The sequence below is a fragment of the Aspergillus nidulans genome, chromosome VII, assembly GCF_000011425.1.
Source record: "Aspergillus nidulans FGSC A4 chromosome VII".
NCBI classification, from domain to species: domain Eukaryota; kingdom Fungi; phylum Ascomycota; class Eurotiomycetes; order Eurotiales; family Aspergillaceae; genus Aspergillus; species Aspergillus nidulans.
This window is the reverse complement of record NC_066263.1, coordinates 1258094-1278839: the sequence shown is the minus strand read 5'-3', so window position 1 is coordinate 1278839 and position 20746 is coordinate 1258094. Positions and strand designations below refer to the sequence as shown.

At 51.6% G+C, this 20746-nt stretch overlaps 9 protein-coding genes across 9 annotated transcripts, besides 2 other annotated features; 5 read left to right on the top strand and 4 right to left on the bottom strand.

The window, feature by feature from the left end:
• Positions 1–13223: part of a sequence feature (contig 1.26 403..389371(1)) that runs on past the window's edge.
• On the top strand, positions 238–1743 carry ANIA_01606 (annexin; the record flags this gene model as incomplete). Its single annotated transcript, XM_654118.1, has 1 exon — positions 238–1743. One exon carries the CDS (start codon positions 238–240, stop codon positions 1741–1743), a length of 1506 nt encoding a protein of 501 aa, XP_659210.1.
• ANIA_01605 (uncharacterized protein) lies at positions 1875–3217 on the bottom strand. The gene has a single exon (XM_654117.2). It carries the CDS (start codon positions 3057–3059, stop codon positions 2025–2027), a length of 1035 nt encoding a protein of 344 aa, XP_659209.1. The 5' UTR covers positions 3060–3217; the 3' UTR covers positions 1875–2024.
• ANIA_01604 (protein agnE) lies at positions 3837–5363 on the bottom strand (the record flags this gene model as incomplete). Its single annotated transcript, XM_654116.1, has 2 exons — positions 3837–5213; positions 5271–5363. The coding sequence occupies 2 exons, from the start codon at positions 5361–5363 to the stop codon at positions 3837–3839; spliced, it is 1470 nt and encodes a 489-aa protein (XP_659208.1).
• On the bottom strand, positions 7189–7661 carry ANIA_01603 (uncharacterized protein; the record flags this gene model as incomplete). Its single annotated transcript, XM_654115.1, has 2 exons — positions 7189–7282; positions 7348–7661. The coding sequence occupies 2 exons, from the start codon at positions 7659–7661 to the stop codon at positions 7189–7191; spliced, it is 408 nt and encodes a 135-aa protein (XP_659207.1).
• Positions 9827–10900, top strand: eglD (putative endoglucanase; the record flags this gene model as incomplete). Its single annotated transcript, XM_654114.1, has 1 exon — positions 9827–10900. The coding sequence occupies one exon, from the start codon at positions 9827–9829 to the stop codon at positions 10898–10900; it is 1074 nt and encodes a 357-aa protein (XP_659206.1).
• On the bottom strand, positions 11048–13118 carry ANIA_01601 (protein CYP620E1). Its single transcript, XM_050612820.1, has 6 exons — positions 12868–13118; positions 12678–12810; positions 12435–12626; positions 12167–12318; positions 11856–12103; positions 11048–11788 (listed from the first exon to the last, which is right to left on the bottom strand). Exons 1-6 carry the CDS (start codon positions 13067–13069, stop codon positions 11141–11143), a joined length of 1575 nt encoding a protein of 524 aa, XP_050468694.1. The 5' UTR covers positions 13070–13118; the 3' UTR covers positions 11048–11140.
• Positions 13224–20746: part of a sequence feature (contig 1.182 354..10620(1)) that runs on past the window's edge.
• ANIA_09444 (uncharacterized protein) lies at positions 14050–15576 on the top strand (the record flags this gene model as incomplete). Its single annotated transcript, XM_863733.1, has 5 exons — positions 14050–14475; positions 14595–14675; positions 14727–15112; positions 15195–15280; positions 15335–15576. 5 exons carry the CDS (start codon positions 14050–14052, stop codon positions 15574–15576), a joined length of 1221 nt encoding a protein of 406 aa, XP_868826.1.
• ANIA_09443 (uncharacterized protein) lies at positions 17591–18979 on the top strand (the record flags this gene model as incomplete). The annotated part of the gene is made up of 7 exons (XM_863732.1): positions 17591–17669; positions 17784–17830; positions 17895–17960; positions 18024–18165; positions 18255–18423; positions 18493–18832; positions 18911–18979. 7 exons carry the CDS (start codon positions 17591–17593, stop codon positions 18977–18979), a joined length of 912 nt encoding a protein of 303 aa, XP_868825.1.
• On the top strand, positions 19591–20746 carry ANIA_09442 (SGNH/GDSL hydrolase family protein; the record flags this gene model as incomplete). The annotated part of the gene is made up of 4 exons (XM_863731.1): positions 19591–19612; positions 19848–20118; positions 20199–20454; positions 20549–20746. 4 exons carry the CDS (start codon positions 19591–19593, stop codon positions 20744–20746), a joined length of 747 nt encoding a protein of 248 aa, XP_868824.1.

Sequence of the window (20746 nt, the reverse complement as noted above, 5' to 3'; positions counted from 1 at the left end):
AGAGAAAGAGCTAGACCCTATCCAGAAGCACAGCACTGGCCTGTTGTTGCACTAGCACAGCCACAGCAGCCTAAACAGTAGCCGATGCTCGGACTCTTACTATTAATGAGAGGCCAGATCCGCTGCCCCTCCTCAGCCTCATCTCCCTTCTCGTTTTCTGCGACACCTTCATCCATCTTTGTCGCTGTTTGGATTTGATCTTGCTGCTTTCATCATTCTCATTGTACTTTCTGCAGCATGTCCTATCCACCACCTAACTACGGCCACGGCCACCCGCAATACACCCAGCCGCCGCCGCCGCAGGGCTACCCCGCCCCTGGCCCGTACCCTCCGTCCTCGTACCCAGCACCCACTGGTGCCCATCCAGCCCATCCTATCCCAGCTCCCTACGGCGTCCCTGGCGGTGGAAATCCCGGCCCCCCAGGAAGCGCAGGGGCATATCCCTCGCCATCTCCACAACCTCCGTACCAGGCGTCTCCCGGCCCGTATCCGCAATACCCTGCACATGGCCACCCGGCCCAACCTCCCGCTCCGTACCAGCAACCTCCTTCCGGCCCAGGCTCCTACGGCCAAGCAAACCCGCCCTATGGTTCCGCCCCTCCTCCCAATCCATACGGGACTCCGCCGCCCCCGCACGCCGCGCCCTACCCGCCAGGCCAATACCCGCCGGCGGCTGGATATCCGCCCCAGGGCTATCCGCCTGGCCCGCCTCCGCCGGGCGTCGGGCCCTACGGCGCACCAGGGGGCTATCCGCCTGCTGCACCTGTGCCCGCGCCTCCATCTCTAGGTTATGACCCAGACCAACGTGCGTCCGGTGACGCAAGCAAGGAAGCGGACGCTCTGCGCAAGGCCATGAAGGGTTGGGGTACAGACGAAGCAGCGCTGATCAATGTTCTCGCGAAACCGGATCCGCTGCACATGGCGCTGATCCGGCACACATACATGGATCGGCACGGTCGCAACCTCGAGAAGGATCTGAAGAGCGAATTGTCCGGTGACTTCGAGACCATCATGCTCTCTCTTGCTGCGGGACCGCTTGGCCAAGACATCAGGTACCTTCGCGATGCGATGTCGGGAATTGGAACGGACGAAACGGCCATAAATGACGTGCTGATCGGCCGCTCGAATGCGGACCTCCGCGCTATCAAGTACGGCTACGTCCAGCGGTACAATAAGGCGCTGGTCGACGATATCAAGAGCGACCTCTCCGGCAAGACGGAGAAATTCTTCCTCATGCTCCTGAACGCCGTGCGGCCCGAGAGCGGGACCTACTTCGACCAGGCGAGCGTCGACAAAGATGTGCACGAGCTGCACCTCGCGACGAACGCGAAGACCGGAACAGACGAACTCGGCGTCTCGGCCGTCTTCCTCGGCGCAAGCGATCAGAAGCTTGTTGCAATTTCGCAAGCCTTTGAAGCAAAGTACCACATCTCGCTCGAGAAGACGATCAAGGATGAATTCAGCGGGCATCTGGAGAAAGCCCTCCTTGCCATTCTGGCCAGAGCAAAGGATCCGCTGAAGTTCGACGTCGAAACTATGCTGGCTATTGTGCCGCCGGGCGGCGTCAAGGCAGATATCAAGAGGCTGATCTACTGGGTGGTCCGGTTGCATTGGAACCCGCCATATCTTGCGCAGATTAAGGAGGCGCTCCAGAAGCGGACGGGGAGTAACTTTGGGAAGAGAATTAGGGGGGCTCTGCCGGGCGGGGATCTGACAGAGGCGGTGCTGCGGGTTTGGTCTTGAGCTCGATCTCCTGCGTTACCGTGATGATTTTGAATTACGTGCAGTTTAGTTATCTGAGTTACGTTAATGAGGTAGTTAATGAGTCACGAGAAGGGCAGGATGGGTGCAAGGTAGTTTGATGTATCAATGCATGTACGTAGGTATGTAATGATTCATAAAATGATCTATTGATAAGATTCTATCATCATATCGAGAGTAATCCATACCGTTCAACGCCATGAATCCAGGGATAAGGCCATGCTCTTTATAAAGTCCATTACCATGTTCATGTCCATGAGTAATCAAGTCGTGACCGGCACTGCCGCCGCAACCTTCAACCCCAACCGCTGCGCATACTGCCGCCCACGCATTGTGATAAATCTCCCGTGGCCCTGTGATCTGCTCTGCAGCTGGCTCTGACTCTGGCTCCTCTCGAGTCTCCTGGCTGGCTTGGACAAATGCTCGTGGATGTGGATATAGACGGGGATCTGGCTGCAGCTGGCGTTATTGGCGGCCATGTGAGCTAGAGCCGACTGCGCCTCTGACTTGGAGGCTGCCTCCGGAGGAGACGCGGTAGGTGGAGGTGTTGAAGGGGAGGGCCCCGGGGAAGGAGAGAGAGAGGTCGAGTTTCGCCGTCGGACGAGCCCGCGCACCGCACCAACGATCTTCTCCTTCACCCAGACAGGGCCTGGGGCAGTGCTGGAGTTGGAACAAGGCACCATCGACGCTGGCACTGATTGTGGTACCGGCGCCGAAAACTGATCCTTTACACTAGTATCTGGATTTGGCGCTGGAGCTGAATCTGCAGCGGGATCGGGGGATACAGTTATAGAGGCAGGGGGAGCGACAACCTCCTCTTCTTCCACTGTCGGACATTCGTCATCAATATCTTCATCATCATCCTCATCCTCGAGGTCATCATCGTAGAGTTCATCGTCATCGTCATCGTCTTCATCGTCAACAAGCTCATCCTCCTGGAGCAAGACCTCTCCCTTTCCAAACTCGTACTCCCCATAGATATCCTCATCATCTTCGCTTTCACTCTCCAGCACCTCCTCGAGATACCGCTTCATACCCTGCTTGGCCTCATATAGAGACCGCGCAAGGAGACGGTGGTGGCCGAGACATCGACGGAGATCTGGGTCGCCCCTGGCTGCCTCAGCGGAGAGTTTTTGCCTGGAGATGGTTGCGATGCGGGAGAAGGGGGGTTCGGCCGCCGTTGTAGAGTTGGGACTTAAGCTAGTCGCTTTGCCGGCGGCAAGGATAGGTGGGATCCGGGTGTTTGGCTTTGTGGGATGGGAGGTCGCCGTTGGGAGGAGAAAGGCCGGGCGTTCCATTTTTACTGAGAGTAACTGTATGATTGTGCTGTTGTAAAAGCAAATGTAGAAGGGTAAGGTCGTATGATGCAGTCGTAAATATAAAATATGTCCAAGAAGATAAAAAGAAAATCAAGATAAGTTAAGATACTAGAACAGACAATCAATGCCCGCTTGTTTGTCTGCCTGTTTTCTTAGTTTCTAGTCAGAGAAAATCATCCTTTATATCCTGTTTTTCTCAAGTCAAGATTGAGATAGCCTGATCCTCAAACTTTCGAATCGGCCGATCCAACCCGAAACCTCAACTCCAGTCAGTCCACTGGCATGACGAAAGCTAAGGGCACGCCATCCCCAGCTAGGCGCAGCTCCCAACTATGACTATGTGGATCGGGCAATACTAGTGCTTTCGCCACGGATCGTCCATGTCAGAGCTAAAGTATAATACTTCGATTCGAAAGGTCTAGAGTGCTGTCGGCGTTTATGGTAGGCTGGCCCCGACTGGAGTGGCGGATAGCGGGGTGAGTCTAGCCTAGTGCCGTCATGCACTGTACACTTACTGGCTTCCGGCTAGGCCGGGTTCTGAAGAAATTTGCTGATTCGATGGAGCAGAGATAAGGTGAGCTTGGGTTGGTGAACCATGGATGCAGGGCTCGGGGATTTCCCGGCTCGGCGGCTTCGAATATCATTTTATGGAGTACATAGGGCTAGAATCTGCATGGGGATATGGATTATATTCGGAATATCAGATTGTACAGGACTTAGGTGGAGAAAACTGGCCTGGTATTAGGTGAAGACAATTCATATCAGGCAAGAGAGCAGGGCTAGGCCCGTTAACCACAGTGAAGCCATCTGTATAGCCATCCCACTCCCTGTCTCTGCATCTCCCACTTCATCCCCGTCGCCAATGCCACTCCCACCCCGTTTCACAGCCGTGGCATTCCCAACCCAGGCATTCCAGTTAGTGTGATTCCCCAGACATTGATCGTCAATCGGCTTCCCCTTCATCTGCACCAGAACCTTCTCGGCACGCGACAAGGTCACCACAACCTCTCCGACCCTCCCACCAAAGGGGACAGACCCATGATACACTCCTCTCGCTCTATCTGGCGTGTTGGTCCACTGGGCGCTCTGGTTCACGCTCCCTACTGCGACAGCCACATCTGCATCCTCCTCCAGCACGGCCGAGTAGAAGACCCTATCCTGCAGTATATCCCCCGGCTCCATAACAGCTTGATGAGAGCTCTTGCTATTCCCGCTTGTTTTGCCGGAATCGCACGCGTCAGCAGGAGAGAGCCGATACCAGACACTTAGGGTCTCTTCAGCAATCTCAACATCCTCCCGGTTCTTCCCGTTCTTATATTGTGCTATCAGATAGGGAAGCAGACTCCTCCACCCATCATGTTCCATCCCACTCACATAATCAAACGGGGCACCTTCGGCGATGACCCTCGTCGCGTCACGCCTCACAGGGCCGATATAATGGCTTTCGCCGTAATCATTCCATGTCAGGATCTCGACGTACGCCGGCTGCAGCTCCAGGACCTGCTGCCACCGTGTATACCACAAGTCATCGCCCTGCCATACCCAGTTCTTGTGGAATTGCCGCAGATTCGTGTAGAACCAGGGGCTCACCGGCATAATGTAGGGCCTTTCGCCTAGGAGCGACATGTACTGCTCGTCCCGCGTTGTGTTCATCTTTTCGTTGCCGTACGGCCACGCCTCCCAACTCATCAGACCGTCAATCGCGGGGACTTTAGCGGCCTTCTCAGGGCCGGCAGACGTCCAATCTGGTATGAGCACGCAGCAGGTCTCGTTCCCAACCGTCTGAGCGATCTCCTTCTTGATCTCGGCCCAGTCGTTCGCTGCCTCAAAGCCCTCGAATGTGGTAATCAGCGCCCTGCCGTCAGTATGTCTAAAGTATGCTTCATGGGTTGTGTAGTTCTCGAGCAGAGAGATGACCTGGTCTTTTGGCCAGTGTCCGTCACCGGAGTAGTCGAGCGAGAAGAAGAGTTTGAAGTCGAGCTCAGAGGCGGCGGTGAAAGCGTTGCGGAAGGAGCGGGCGTTTTCGTTTTGTCCATACCCGGCGTTCAGCGCGAAGGCGTCGATATGAGCGGCTTTTGCGAGCGCTATGTCTGAGTGCCAGTCGCTCAGGGTGTAGTTCTCTGTGTTTGAGACCTGGGTTGGTTAGTCAGACGTGATGCCATCGATGAACGTTTGGGTGAAACGGTGTACCATAAAATGGGCAAAGACGGCCTTTGACTGAATGACTGCAGGAAATGATAGAAGGGTCAATATGGGGAGACCCAATGTCCAGCTCAATGGCATTTTGCTTCAGGTTCGCTTCAGATTGGACTGATAATCATGTCGGAGAAACCTAGGGATACCAAACCCATGGCCAGACAAAATTCTAACATTGCAGTGCGTCTATGGATATATTAACATGTTGACAGGAGCCTTTTCTGCGTATCATGTTCTACTCTATCTCGCAGAGACTATTCACTCGGCGCACTTGGCCGGCCATTAGAGTATGCTTGTGAACGCCATGGGAGTGGGAACGGCTGAAACCGCACTTCAGACAATGATACCTAGGTACATTCTGAGGATCTAATTCGTGCAACGAGGAATGGCCGTACGTAACGGAGGGCAAGTTTAGCTAGTTGCTGCATGTCAGGAAACTATTTGGTGGATGTATCAGATGGAATGTGATATAAGATGTCTATGTGATAACAGCTTGTACGGTTTTTCCCGCACAGCTCGCGCGTTCAAAAAACTTTACTAAACTTCAACTAAAGCTGAGTGAAAAGGGCTCATTTAGTGCGTCATCTTTGTAATGTGAAAAGTGCCAAATTTACGCTGCATGGGATGTGCCCTGATTACAACATAAGATTCCACAAGAATCCAAATAGAGGACATAAATTGCCGGCAGTCTGACTGCATATAATCAAATTATCGTATGGCAATGAGAACAGAACTGTGTCTCGTAGACTCAGCTGCAAGAGCCATTCCGTCAAGAGCGCACCATCCCTCACAGCAGTCACCGTACCCAACCGCGTTGACAGTGCTGGTACGATTCCTGGCAGCATGTCAATAAGCACTTCGTAATCATAAAGGTTGGGATATGACAGATCAAATAATAAGAGTAGACATGGAGATTGGCGTAAGCTGTTGTAATTGTTACTCGAACATTTAAGGCAGTTTGACAGATTACCTGGTCTCAATAGCTGTACGCCTAACCAATGCATTGCCCGCTTACTCATAGTTCATAATCCACAGCTTTGCCAGATCGTGGTTAGGTTCCTCGTGCCATCGTTATCATTCATCACCCACAAGAGAAAAATCCAGTCGGTAAAGATGCTAGGCTAGGCCAGCCCATCCCGCAAAAGCCGCCCTAGCCCTAGGTAACTCGGCCCTTCAAAATATGTTTCGCTGCTATTACGTCTATTGCCAGTCCTTGCTGACTGTCGGGACCAGATGCAAATGGTCAGTCGGCAGTTGCAAAAGACAGATGGCCGAATGAGAACGTTTCATGGTTTCCAGATATGGGCCGTAATTCTGGAATGCTGACCGTTTCGCTACCTTGATTCTCATGGCAGGAAGCTGGATAAAACGGGTCTTTGCAGTACAGTGGCTTGCTGACGGATTCTTGAGAACTGGTAGAGTCGCCACAAAGCCATTGCAACTGACCGATATACTGATACTACCCTAACATCTGGAACGTGCACACAGTTAGTTCCGACGGGCACAACGCTCCACTATTTTGTCTGGTATTATGGATCGTCCATATTTTGCTCCTAAATTGAACATGGATCGAATATATATTTTAGTCTAGACCGTGATGTCATGAGACTTCCATCATCAAACGCATTTAAAGCTACCCGGGGGATTGCGGCCGAAACAGTGCCGATACAAACAGACCAGAACCTTCCGCATTCACATTTACCATTATAACGAGTCTAGAGAACTGACTCGAAGATCGACTACGTGGTGTTCGAAGAGAGAAGATAGGCGACGTGGAATAGCGATTGCAGGTGGAGACCTGGTTGAATGACTTCATCACCCGAGGTCGATGTCTATGTCGTATTATGGACAAATAATTATGATCACAAAGTCATACTAAGCTGAGAATTCCATGCATTATCGCTGGAGTAAGCTACTCGAAAAATTCCAGAATTTCAATGTCCAGCCCTCCCGGAACCTCTACCTTCCTGAGCTCGTTGACGTCGACATCGTCTGGAGCGGAAACCCTATACTGGTTTAGCAACGCTTACTTTTATAACTGGAAAGAAGTAGAAATCAAAGAATAACTCACTGCATGAAATGAACCGGCGGCATTGTCAGCGTAGAGTCAAAATCGTCTGGGATCTCGAGCCCTTTTCCCTTGTAGATCTCGCGGATTCTGGCGATTCTAGTTAGCGTCACGCAAACGACCAGAATCCCTATCGCAACAGGATATAGAAGTAGAGCAGAGGGAAGCTGAGTCCCTACCGATCCGCAAGTCTTTTCCCATCTCCGTACTGATCGTGCGCCGGCACACTGGCGAACCGGATATCGAAGCTCTGCAGCAATAAACATATTTAGCAGGGCCTTATTCGCGGCGGAAGAACTGACCAGTTCTTTAGTCATGGTTGCACAGATGAACCGATGAGAATTGGTTGTTTGAAAGTCTGCGAGAGCTGGGGCGTTTATAATCTTGTGGCGAGAGCTCTAGCCTTGACAGTTCTTGGAAAGAGCCCGAATCGCGCGCTGATTGGTGGATGGGTGATCTCATCTCTGGATTGTAGACGGATTCGGAATATTATCCAAAAAGTAAGATAGTATTTGGGCGGGATTGTTGGTGCTCATGAATAAATAATATATGGCTGGTGCTCCATTAACGAACAGTATCCTAGTTTTTTTTTTGACACAACGGCCGGTGTATTTACAGCGGGCGTTCATCCTAAACCTCCCGTCGCCCATGTAAGTGCTCAGGATGGGTGTCGGCTTAGGCCAGTATGCCGGGGAGGAAATTACAACAGACCTGCCTGTGGATTTTGCCACTGAACACAGATATAGGTATGGCAGATTTACCCGTGTAGCATTCGCATTTGCTAGGAATAGCTCATGTCAGGGGGCCGACATTAGCATTGACCTAGATGTAGCTCCAATTTCTATTTCCCCTATCTCATGAACTCTTAGGTATACCGGGATAGTCGCCGAAGTCAATATCGAGCAGGAAGATGTGCAATATCAGTCAGCCTAAGGGAATCCTGTGAAGTGGTATAAACGAAGATAGTATCCGAATTGGACCGAATAATGATGGCTTATTTTCGTTTGAGACTGGAAAGTTGGACGATACCCACACACAGGGGAGCTACTCGAGGCGGGATTATAGGCCCCTTTCGAAATAGGCATAACACGATTTGCTGAACGAAGGCCTTGGGGTGAACTCAATAATCGAGCTGCATAAGATGATGTGAGGGGTCGACTGTGAGGCAGCGCGTTTCTAGATAGTGCTGGCTTGCCTGATCGCATGGAGGAAAAGGCCTGTCCTCGGGCAATGACCATTTAAATGCTGTTAGAAAGTCTGATATGGACTTGGTGAGTAATTTTGATTAGCCAATAAAGCAATGCAGATTAGGTAGAGCAGAAGCGAGGATTGCAGTGACAAGTCATCGTCCGGCATGAGGCATTGCTTCCGGTCAGTGGCGCTTCGTACTGGCTCCAAATGTCATGGGCTAGACCAAAGATTTAGCCGCTGTAGATACGGCCTTTGCGGATGGATCAAGCATCCTAGATGCTGTTCGACGTAGAAATATAGACGACTAGCGAGTCGAATCCAAGATGGTTTGTCCGAAAAGTGGCGTTCCACGCTCTAAGCATTGCGAGCTGATGCAACAAATCGACCAGAGTATCAGTGACGCCGACAAACTGCCACTTAGTCTGCTAGAGATTCAAGGAGCGCTGCCTTGAACAATGAGATCCGAACGATGGATACGATGGGTTAATTATGTGGATCTCGGTTCTCCTGACAGATTTTAGCTAGGCAGGCTTGTGACCGGATCCTCCGTTGTGAATCTGGAAGTCCAGCGCCGCAAGCGATCAAGAAAGATATTTAAAAAGATTAAGGGGCTGCAGGTCAATAATGTACACTGGTCAGACCATCACAAATCTATGGAAGTAGGGTAGAAACCCTGCCGCCTAGCAGACCGGGTCAAGGAGTGTCCTTGCGCTACGTAAGCAACGCCGAGATTGAGCCCACTGCCTTCTCCAGCTTTGGGTCATCAGGTTCTTAGACCCCTTTTCTTGACAAATGAAATGTCTTATGAACTCATCTCGCCAGATTAAGCCCGATATTGGGGTTGCCGCCGGTTAATATCAAGCACCCGGTTACCGCGAACCCTGAAACGCCAAGAATCTGGTATAGATTAAATGGTCCCTGGAAGCCCTGCTAGGGCCGTTCACTGGTCGGACTGGCCCGACAAGCGAGCGCCAAGAGGCACTAAGCACTATGACGGACTGGCGTGAGGTCCAAAATGCAGTTTTGTATAGATGAAGCATGCCCTTGGCAGGGGTCTCTCGTTACAGACTGCATCGGTACCAGGACAGAGGCGGAGGACCGAGGAGTAGCCCTAGTATAAAGGCCCTCCAAGCTGCTGGCTCTAGTCTTTGATTCTGTTCTGCTCATCAGCTGCTGTCTTCGTTGTATCCTCTCTTTCGCTTCCCATTTCCATTCCTTTCCTCTTCATTGTCCTGGGGACATCACTCTCTTTTCACCACCGTCCACTCATTCAATCACTCATTCTATCAACATGAAGTTCTCCAGCGTCCTCGCTCTGGCAGCGAGCGCCAAACTCGTCGCTTCCCACGCCACCGTCTTCGCTGTCTGGATCAATGACGAAGACCAGGGCCTCGGCAACACCGCTGATGGCTACATTCGCACACCCCCCAACAACAGCCCCGTCACTGACGTGACCTCTACTGACCTCACCTGTAACGTCAACGGCGACCAGGCCGCTGCGAAGACTCTCGAAGTCGCCGCTGGTGACAAGATCACCTTTGAATGGCACCACAACTCCCGCGATTCTTCCGACGACATCATCGCCGACTCCCACAAGGGCCCTGTCCTCGTCTACATGGCCCCCACGGAGGCCGGCTCTGCGGGCAAGAACTGGGTCAAGATCTACGAGGACGGATACAACGATGGTACATGGGCTGTCGACACTCTCATCGCAAACAAGGGCAAGCACTCGGTGACCGTCCCCGACGTGCCGGCCGGTAACTACCTCTTCCGCCCTGAGATCATTGCCCTGCATGAGGGCAACCGCGAGGGAGGCGCGCAGCTCTACATGGAGTGCGTCCAGTTCAAGGTCACCTCTGACGGTACCACTCAGCTGCCGGAGGGTGTCAGTCTGCCGGGTGCCTACACTGCCACCGACGAGGGAATTCTCTTCGACATCTACAGCTCCTTTGACTCCTACCCCATCCCTGGCCCGGCCGTTTGGGACGGCGCTTCGTCTGGCTCTGGCTCTTCTGGCTCTGGCTCCAGCTCCAGTGCTGCCGCTACATCCAGCGCTGAGAAGACTGCTACCTCCACCACTGCCGCTGCCACAACCACCGCTGTTGCGACGTCCACCTCGTCTGCCACTCAGGTCCAACCCACCTCCGTGGCGACCTTCACCACCAGCGTCCGACCCACCACCTCCGCTGCCCCCACTACGTCTGCCCCGACTTCCTCTGCCGCCCCTACCGGCGGCACCGGCACTGGCTCCATCCAAATCTACCAGCAGTGCGGTGGAATGAACTACAAGGGTGCCACCGGCTGCGCCTCTGGCCTGACCTGCAAGCAGTGGAACCCTTACTACCACCAGTGTGTCCAGGCTTAGATGCACCTGATTGATAGGAGAAGTTCGTATTGAGGTCCTGAGTCCAGACGATCTATCTTCGTTCTTAGATTATAATCAGGGCCAGTTGATAGGGTCCCTGATCCTAGTTTGCTGTGCGGTTGGCTTGAACAAATAGATGGCGATTTCTTATACTCTTGAAAAGATCTCTCGTTCTCTACCCTGTAAGAAACCGACTAGCGCTTCGTTGAGGAATTCATTGCCCATACCATTGCCCTTATGCTACACAACAATCTCTTCCAGCTCCTTTGCACCTCCTTCTCCAAACGGACTCTCCGCCGCGATTCTCTTGACCAGATCCTCGTGCCCTTTACTCCGAGGCCGGATATCCAGCCTGTATGGCACGGGATGGCTGATGACGCCCGGCAGAAACTCCGCCTTCGCTGCGTCCTCTCCAGCACTCGATATCTCGAAGACAGCCAACGATTGCGCAATGGTCAAGAAAATACTCGAATCAGCGAGGAGCCGGCCCGGACAAATCCTTCGTCCGAACCCGAACGTCAGAGTAGACGGATCTGGCTCGGGAGTGTCGCCTAGGAAGCGAGACGGATTGAAGGTCGCCGGGTCTTTATAGTGAGAGGCGTCGTGTGTAAAAGCCCAGATATTCGGCATGATCAGCGAGTTTTTTGGAATCAGGTATCCCTCGTAGATATCGTCTTCCGTGCTCATGTGCGGAATGCCCATTGGCGCGACAGGGTGCCATCTCAGCGCCTCTTTGACTATGGCCTCAATGTAGGGGAGTCTAGCTCTGTCTCCAAATGTAGGAAGCTTGGCAGAGCCAAGAACGGTGTCTAGTTCCTCCTGCGCTTTTCTTTGCACGTCTGGGTAGAGGGCCATGGCAAGGAAGAAGCAGGAGAGTGTCGAGACGGTCTGTTGGCGCTGCCTGTTAGCAAAAATGCTCCTAAGGACGGCTCGTGATTCAGACTGGAGAACGTACAGTATCTGCACCACCGGTATACAGCGACCCGGCTGTCCACTTGATAACCTGCTCTTCGTCTGCGCTGAGGGGGCGGCCTTTTGTCTCTTCCAGTAGATTCGACAGGTATGAGTCAGGGTACTTGCCCGATTCCAGCTGCTTCAGCACAAGCCGGTACGGCTTCTCAATCGTCGTAAGCAGGGTCTGTTTCCAGGATGCAGCGGTGCGCTTGAAGCCAGTGCCGGGGAACCAGGATGGGAGGTATTTCACTAAACGTTCCTTCGTTAGCTACAATTCAGGCAAAACGTTCATCCGGACAGGTTTGCACTGACTGAATGGAATCGTATCAACAATCCAAGCCCCCGGTGTTCCTGCAACAGCAAAGTTCGCCAATGATTCATTCGCGAGGGCCACGAGGGGATCTTTGCCATGCGGCTCGATATCATACCCATATGCGATCTTCAGGATCACGGCGCCGGTTTCGCTAGAAGCGTTAGCATTTTCTTTTCTTTTTCTTAATCTTATGCTATTTTTCTTTCATTTCATTTCTTTTTTTTTTTTTTTCTTTTCCAACAAATGGACACGGGTAGCGCAACTCACGTCCGGATATGCTGCACCAAGTCACCCGGTTTCTCGAGGACTCGCAGAAGGAACCGGCGGGCTTCGACGTCTTGCAGCTCATTGAATTGTGCGATCACGTTCTTCGTGCCGAGGACTCTGTGCATGGCTTTGCGGTACGCGCGAAACATGTCAGAGTATGGTTGCATTGCGAGGATGTGCTCCCATCCGACCCTATGCCATTTAGCTTATTGTTCTCAGGTTAGACAAGGTACAGAGTAATACATTTCTCCTGCGAAGACCATCCTTGGCCGGGAAGAGTAGATGTTCGACCGCTTCTCGAGCAGGTCGAATGCGACGCGCGCATCGTTGAGAATGACGATTGTCTGTCCAAAGACAGTCAAAGAACTGATCGGGCCTGTATATCCATGAACAAGAGTATTTCTCTATGCAAGATCCCGAGGGTCATCCTTACCATAGAGATCCCTGTGCTGCAGAAAGTGCACCCAGTTTTTCTGGTCTGGAGACGGCAGATCACGCAGATTCCCAATGAGTGGCTTCGGTGGCGGGCCTGGCGGGAGTGGTGCCTTTTGCTTTTTTGCGATAGACGGCCTGATGAAAAGGAGATAAAGCAAGAGGCCCAGAGGCACAGTGATCAAGATCGCAGTCGGCGCCATGGCGCTGTTTGTCTCTGCATCCGAAAAAAAGGCTTGAAAACTACAAGTGTCAGCCTCGGTGAAGCAGGGAGGCAAGCCAGGACTTTCTGCATGCCTTAAATATGCATCAAAATGCAGGTCTAGTGGTGTGCATTGGGCGCTGCGTCTAGTCCAGCCTTGGATCGGAGTTGGAGTAGTGCTGCTAGATCTGGTTAGAGGGCGCATTGATAGCCAGTCATTACGTATCTTCACAAGACGATTGGCCAGCCATTACAATGGTCTAATCCGCAACAACGGGAAAGTTTTGATACTTGCATCTCGACGGTTGAGGTATCTGACGATCGGCAGTTGCGAAGCTGCTAGCGGGCTGTCGAGCGGGCATCACACATTCTCAGCGGGAGCCTCTTTATGCCGTGCAGACGGAATGAGCATACCAGAGTCGGAGAATGGCGGGAAGAAGGATGCCAATTGGCCAACTCATTGGCCATAGCCGGTGGATGAAAATGGATAGTGCCGCTGACAGGCCGATCTGCTGATATTTGAGATGTGTCTTCTCATATTCCTCAAAAATCGAGCACGACCTGTAAACGGATCTCCCCCTCCATCGTTATTGAAATTCGCGATCAGCGAATGCTCCGTGCTTTTTCCCTGGAAATGTCCGATGGTGGTTTTCTACTTCAATATAGCGCATTTACCCTTGCATAATCGACCGGCCGGGGCATTCCTGGCACTTTGCCGCACCGAAGCTAGCGCTGTAGCAGCCAACGGGCTGTAAGAAGCCTAAAATGAGAAGTTGACAAGTTGAATTGATCGACGATATTCAACTTCCCTGATTTGATTGTCTGATGAATGGCCGTTCGTAAGGGCGATGGTTGAATATTTTAAGAGAGCTCTGCGAGCTCTCTCTAGGGCTGCCGGCCGTCTCATCGATCGGAACAATCAAGTATTTGAAAGAAGAAAATGGCATCCGTTTCAGCAAGCCTCTTGGACACTTTACCGCAATGTGCGGTCAGTATAGTCCCTTCCCTCTGGTACCTCCAAAGCTCATACTCTTACAGGCGGCGTGCGTTTCTACGGCGCTGAGGGCTAGCAGTTGCGACACGGGAGACACAGCCTGTCTCTGCACGACTGCAACCGCCCTCGAGTCCGCATTAGGATGCTACAGTCTGCAGTGTACTGTCAAAGAGGCACTCTGTAAGATGACCTGCCCGGATTATCCCCGCTTCCCTCTGCTGACCAGCGCAGCCTCGACGAACATGACCCGGTCGACGTGCGGACTGCCTGAAGAGAGCGAGGCGAACCTGACGCCAGCCCTTGCTGGATCTCTAGGCATGCTGGCACTAATCATGGTAGGACTACGCATCGGGTGGCGGACGGGAACGAAGAAGACAGTTGGATGGGACGATGGGTTTATCCTTCTGGCCATGGTATGCACTCCATCACTCCATGAACGGACTAGACCTGAACAGTGCAGGCCTGTGCTATACCGCTGAACTGCATGGCCTTTCCCAGTATGTGCTCTTCATGCCACCCTTAAGCCTCACAGCCTGACGGTGCAGTGAAATACCACGGCCTCGGAACAAACCTGTGGACGATCCCGTTCGACAGCATAACCGCTCAGCTTAAGGTTGGCAATGCCTCCCCCTTCTTACTCTAACGCATGTTCTTTTGCTGACAGAATCAGTACCTTCTCATTGCAGAGGTCTTCTACATGCCCGCCGAAGCCTTCACGCAGCTCTCCTTCCTGGCCTTTTACCAGCGCATCTTCCCGCCAAAATATAAATATCCAATATACACCTTGTCTGCAATCTCAGTATGCTTTGGCATATCAAACACGCTCATCATGATTTTTCAGTGTACGCCCGTCTCGTTCTTCTGGAACTCATGGACGGGTGAAGTATCGGGCACCTGCATCAATATCAACACATATTCGTGGTACCGCGCGGCCATGCAGATCTGCATGGATGTGAGCATCATCAGTCTTCCGATCTGGCCGCTCTCGAGGCTTGCCCTTAGTACAAGGAAGAAGGCAATGGTCCTGGTGATGTTCTGTACTGGGTTTCTGTACGTGCTTCCACTCCATTCCGCCCCGGTCCCTTCACCTTTGTCCGCAGCCTTTCAGGCCCACATATACCAATTACCACAGATCTAATAACAAGACCAGGATCACGATCGTCAGCTGTCTCCGTCTCCAGTCTCTGATCAAATTCTCAAAGTCGCCAAATACCAGCAGTAAGATCAAGCCTCGCCAGCAGTAGACAGCAATGGTGCTAATGTTCGTTTTAGTGGACAACAATCCGGCCATCTACTGGAGCATGGTTGAATGTGACGTCGCAATCATCTGCGCCTGCATGCCATCTCTCCCCCCACTGCTGAAGCCGATCTTTCCCCGATGCTTCGCGACAACCCAGCAAAGTGATCCAGAGGAAGAGCGAACTCCGCAGCCGGTGCGTCTGAATCAGATCATGAAGAAGGACGAGTTTAGTGTGCTTTCAAGCAGTGCGTCGGGGGATAGGCTGGTGGCATGACTGAAGAATTGATGTGATAGCGTTGTGGCCTTGGAGTGGGATATAGCGGATGGAACAATACCTCAGCCTCTAATGCTCGTGGCGTAACAGAGATACATCTAGAGGTTAAATAAATTCAAACTTGTATATGAGTAACCCAAATTAATGCTACCCGCTAAATGGCCTCTAGATGCTGCCTACTTGCTCGATCTGAGTGCTTTCTTCGATGTGTCTAATATTCCTTGCGAACGTACCTTGACTCGTTGGCCTGGGAAAGCCGATGCTTGTTTTGCCGTCCAATAAGGAGGAATGACTCAACTGCCCAAGTTGTTTGTGGGTTCTAAGCCTTTTGCGGTCTATATGTCATACACTCTACTGCGCACTACTTTCAACCGTTCAAGAGTACTGGCCGCATCCACTAGAAGACGCAAGTAACCACAGCCCCTCTTCACTAGCTAATCTTCCTCAGGCCAATGTTAGGTAACTACGGTGCGCTGGCGTATATTGCTATAGAGTAAGGGCCCTTGTCCATAACCAAACCAGAATACTAATATCTCGTTCTTGGGGCGATTGATCAACCTCGGTGAAACAAAGGATGTGTTGATCATAGCGACAGCCAGACCTATTTCATATTTAAGGGCCCGGCGTGACCCTTCTCGCGTGATATCAAACCCCATCTCCAAAGGCGTAGATTAGGTTCCTGGCTTACCCCGGAGGGCCGCCGGCATACTTCCCGGCAAAGCAATTTAAAACTGACCAGATTGACTGCGGGGAAGCCTAAAGAACGTTGGACGCGATGCTGAAACAGCGCACGGGAGGATGCAGCCTGAGACTACCGGGGATTCGAGCAGCGCTTGCTAGGTACCTAATGATGTTCAATCCCATGATGCGTGATTCTCTGAAAGTACATACTGCCGTTATATCAATTCATGAACGGGTTGTAGCCCCTTGGAGAGTGTTGCCTCGTGACTTGACGTGTACTGGTGCTTTCAAAGCCGCCTGCATGGATTGCATAGATGGAAGAGCGGGCGACGTTCTGTCTGCCTTCACGCAGTCAACACTTGAACTTTGAATTTGACTTGGAATTTAGGCAAACCCTCAAGTAAGCTGTGTACAATGACAATATGTGTTGTACTGCTTCTGTGTTAAGTACCGGCATAGCTGACCTGTACTGCACGGAAACCGGCTACATGAGTCTTCTGACAGGATACTTGACTTGAAGTGTACACCCTGGATTAAGTAGAAGAAGAAAATAGAGCTGTCTCAGTGATCTTTCTGAAAATGTAACATTTACCTAATCCTGAGCTGGCAGATACCGGATGGGACAAGTCGCATGCATATCAGGAGGAATCCAAGCGCGAAAGGTAGATGCACTACAATCAATAGACACACGCATATATAAAGACTCTAACAAACAAGACTGAATGCCATGGTATCGCTCATGCTGGCGTTGCGGATTGTTCGGATTCGCCATTGCTTCTTTGTGCAGTGTAACCCAGCAATCCTCAGGGCCCGCGGGTAATATCTGCCGAATGGTAGGTCTGGTGAGGGAGGGCTGATACCCATGCTCTTCACCCAAATCACTGCGTGGGCTCGACATAGCCTTGGACCATCTCATTTTGAATACGCGTATTGCAATATAGAGCTTTGAAAGACAGCTGGTAAACGGCAAGTTACTAACATTCTAACCGAGATGGGCTTTGGAAGACGAGAAGAGGGTTGCCATTCTTGTCGCAAGCAACAAAGCTACACAGTCAGAAAGCTGAAGACTGACATGATGCGGGGAACCGTGTAAGACTGTTTGTTTCCCCCGCAGCGTGAAGTGTTCGTGAGACCCTTCATGTAAGGATCAGACTGTGCGACACCAAGTACCAACAAGTTGGAATATTATAGCGATTCGAGAAGCCGAAAAGAAGAAGTAGCACATCCAATGCTCACTTTAAAAACGGGAAACAGCTCGCTTCCTCAATTGTATCTTTTGATGGTCTAATAGTCATAAAGCCGTCGCTGAAGAGAACATACCTGCTCTCACAAAATGGAAGAGACCCGCGTCAATCTGCTTGAGTATCTCCGGTCAAAGACTCAGGTCGACCTCGACACCTTCGATATAACAGGTATGATGGGAGACTATCCTGAGCCTTCCAAGTGAAGCCAGTAGGCTGATCCACAACCCCAAACCAAAAGCCGTCGGACAGTTCGGCCAATGTGTAGATTGCACTTCCAACCAGGTATTTCGTTCCCCCGACTACTAGAGCATACCTTAAACCTTGAAACAGTACGAGTACTATACCGAGCTGGCGAAACCTAGCAGGAAAGACATACTACAAAGGACAATTGAGGTTGCCGCGGGCCTCCATGATCAGTTCCCGGAGGTTACCTTTGATGAACTAGGCGTGGAAGTCGGGGTAAGTTCTCTTACAATTACCTTTTTCCTATCCATGAGATTAATGATGCGGTGTCACGACCAGGCGGTCCTTCTTGCAGGAGAAATGGTCCCAGCTTTCACCGGTAATCTCCATCTCATGGTCAATCCAAGCTACGCTTACTCCAGGGAGAAGGTTATCGAGGCCGCAAAGAGCACGCCCTCCCCCATCTCGCTATACCCAGTTCGTATCTATCTAACAGAGTCTAAACAGGATTCTATCGTCTCTTCGCCCTCATCAACCCTTCCTTCCCCAGCTCCCGTCTCGTGATCAAAGTCCCTGCGACGTGGGAAGGACTCCAGGCATGCCGTGACCTGCAAGCTTTCAAGATCAAAACGCTGGGAACTACGCTCTTCTCCATGGAGCAGGCCATACTAGCTGGAGAGGCAGGCTGCGTATCTATTTCACCATTTGTGCACAGTCTCAGGATACTGGTTGATCCCGAGTAAGCAGCCACCAATGCAAGCAATTGCATTTATATCGTTGTGAGTACTGTACTCACAACATATAACAGATACAAAGACCCTCATCCTGTGTACAACCTGAGCGCCCAAGCGCAGCGCTGGTATAGGCGGCAGTCGCTGCCGACAAAGGTCAAATCATGCTCCACAGTGGGTGTGGATGAACTTCTGGAACTTGCGGGGATCGATGCGCTCACCATCATCCCTGACGATCTTAGAGCACTACAGTCGACCTATCGGGATGCGAACCAGGTTTTTAAACTGTCAATAGTTGAGAATGGAACTCAGAATGACGACAAGATCGAACATATTTCGTATATCAATGACGAAGAAAAGTATCGGGCTGACTTTCAGAAGGCAGATGAGGGGAGAGCAAAGGCGAAAACGGCCGAGGTACGTTATAAACCACAGATGGGCTTATTCAAGAACTCGTCGATATCGTCAGGGTCAGAAAGCTGATTTGCGCGTCAGGCAATTGACATCTTCTGCGGCTTTCAGGCCAAGGCTGAAGATGTCATCCGGAAAGCGAAGGGTCAGTGAATAGGAGATATCGTCAAGGTTATACCTCAAAATGGACAGTCATCACTCGTGGTTGTTGAAGGGGTATCATTCTCGGCTGTCTGCTGTGATTGAATCTATCTTTTCAGACCTAATAATCTACCGCATAATCAAGAATGAAGTTTGCCTCCTGGTCTTAATCACAGAGTTCATTCCGAATAGCCCAGTAGTGTAATAACATTGTTGCATATCTCAAGGTCATCCTGTATGACTCGGGTCCTTCATCCACTCCAGCTTTTTTAGCGAACTCTAATCCAGAAAAGTTATGCCCAGGCTCCCCTTGTGCCTACCTGTAATAAATATGGTATCAGCGAGCTGAACGGAACCCTGGATATATGTGACACCGCACATAAGCTGAGATGGTAGTCTTGCAGACTGTTGTCAATGCCGCTGTAGCCTCCTATTGGAACGTCCCTGCTCGCTCCGTTTTGGCTGAAAAGCCCCTATAAGAAGGATCTCTCGCATGCAGGCCAGGGCAGCAACTTTGAGCACGTCCAGCTACACCCTCGAAATGCGACTCCAGCACATACTGAGACTAGTTCAGTCTGTCTTGATCGTCTCGCCAAGTAGTTTCGACGACGGTATTCCCCAAAATGTCCGGTATCTCTTCAGTTTGTGAGTTTAAGACCGACAAGCAGCATGGATAGTTGACCTAGGGACTCAGTTTCATGCTTTGTATACCGGTCACTGATCAAGACCGTCTCCTACCAGCGGCGACTCCTACACTACCACAAGCTTCAATGCCTCCTCCATCCAGCCTTCACCAGAGAACCCTATGGGGAATCCACCTCTTGGTACGGTACATGATCCTGTCCGTTCAGTGGAAAGACATGACAGATTAACCCGACAGGTTCCGGCACGGCCGCAGACTCAATCAACTGGGTTGGCTACCTGGCAACAGTGTACAACGATACCACAGTGCTGAGCTACAATCATGCAGTGTACGGTGCGACAGTCAATAACACCCTTGTTCCAGGCGTGCCCCGCGATCTAGCCTACCAGGTGTCTCGCGTCTTCGAACCTCACTACTGTCTTCCTGCCGGGTCAGAGATTGAGGCCGAGGCAGGGGAAAGCTGGACGCCAGAAGCGGCCCTGTTCACTGTCTGGATCGGAATCAACGAGTGAGTGCGCTGCTGCAGCTCCAGACCTGAAAGTGATGACTGGAAGTATCGTACTTATATTTTGTTCCTTGGTTGAACAGCATTTACTCCCTGTCGCAGCGCACCGCCCCGTTCAAAGACATTCCCAGTATCTTGCAAAGCTACTTCGATCTCATCGACCGGTTGCATGACTGCGGTGCCAGAGATTTCCTCATATTCAACGTTCCACCCTGCGACCGCACCCCGAAGATCCTGGCCCTCGAGCCGTCAGATATCCGGCGTTACGGCGCTGTGACCGAAGAGTTTAATCGCCAGCTCTTGAATGCCGTAGAGCAATGGCGATTGGCTAATGTGGACGTGGGTTCAAGCGATTTCCCTTTTTTCCCCTTCGTTCTAGCAATCCGCTCCCCCGAACTTGGCAGGGGCTTGACAATGACTGTCTCTATTCTAGTCCACAATGGCTACTTATGACACCTGGTCATTCTTTACCCAAATCCTTGACAGCCCGCAGGGATATGGATTCGTGGACAGCAAGTGCATAGGGGCCAAGAAAAGATGTGTCTGGTGGGATGATTTCCACCCAGTCTCGGCCTTGCATCGGCTTCTCGCTGCTGATATTGGGAAGATTTTGGGATGGCCGGATGAATGA

What these genes read in the sequence shown, in the direction of transcription:
- ANIA_01605 (XM_654117.2), bottom strand. Translation starts at nt 3,059, where the DNA reads ATGGAACGCCCGGCCTTTCTCCTCCCAACGGCGACCTCCCATCCCACA.
- ANIA_01601 (XM_050612820.1), bottom strand. Translation starts at nt 13,069, where the DNA reads ATGGCGCCGACTGCGATCTTGATCACTGTGCCTCTGGGCCTCTTGCTT. An exon ending in TGTTGATACGATTCCATTCA is followed by an intron (nt 12,104 to 12,166) that starts GTCAGTGCAAAC and finishes AGGAACGTTTAG; the next exon opens with TGAAATACCTCCCATCCTGG. An exon ending in ATACCGGTGGTGCAGATACT is followed by an intron (nt 11,789 to 11,855) that starts GTACGTTCTCCA and finishes CAGCGCCAACAG; the next exon opens with ACCGTCTCGACACTCTCCTG.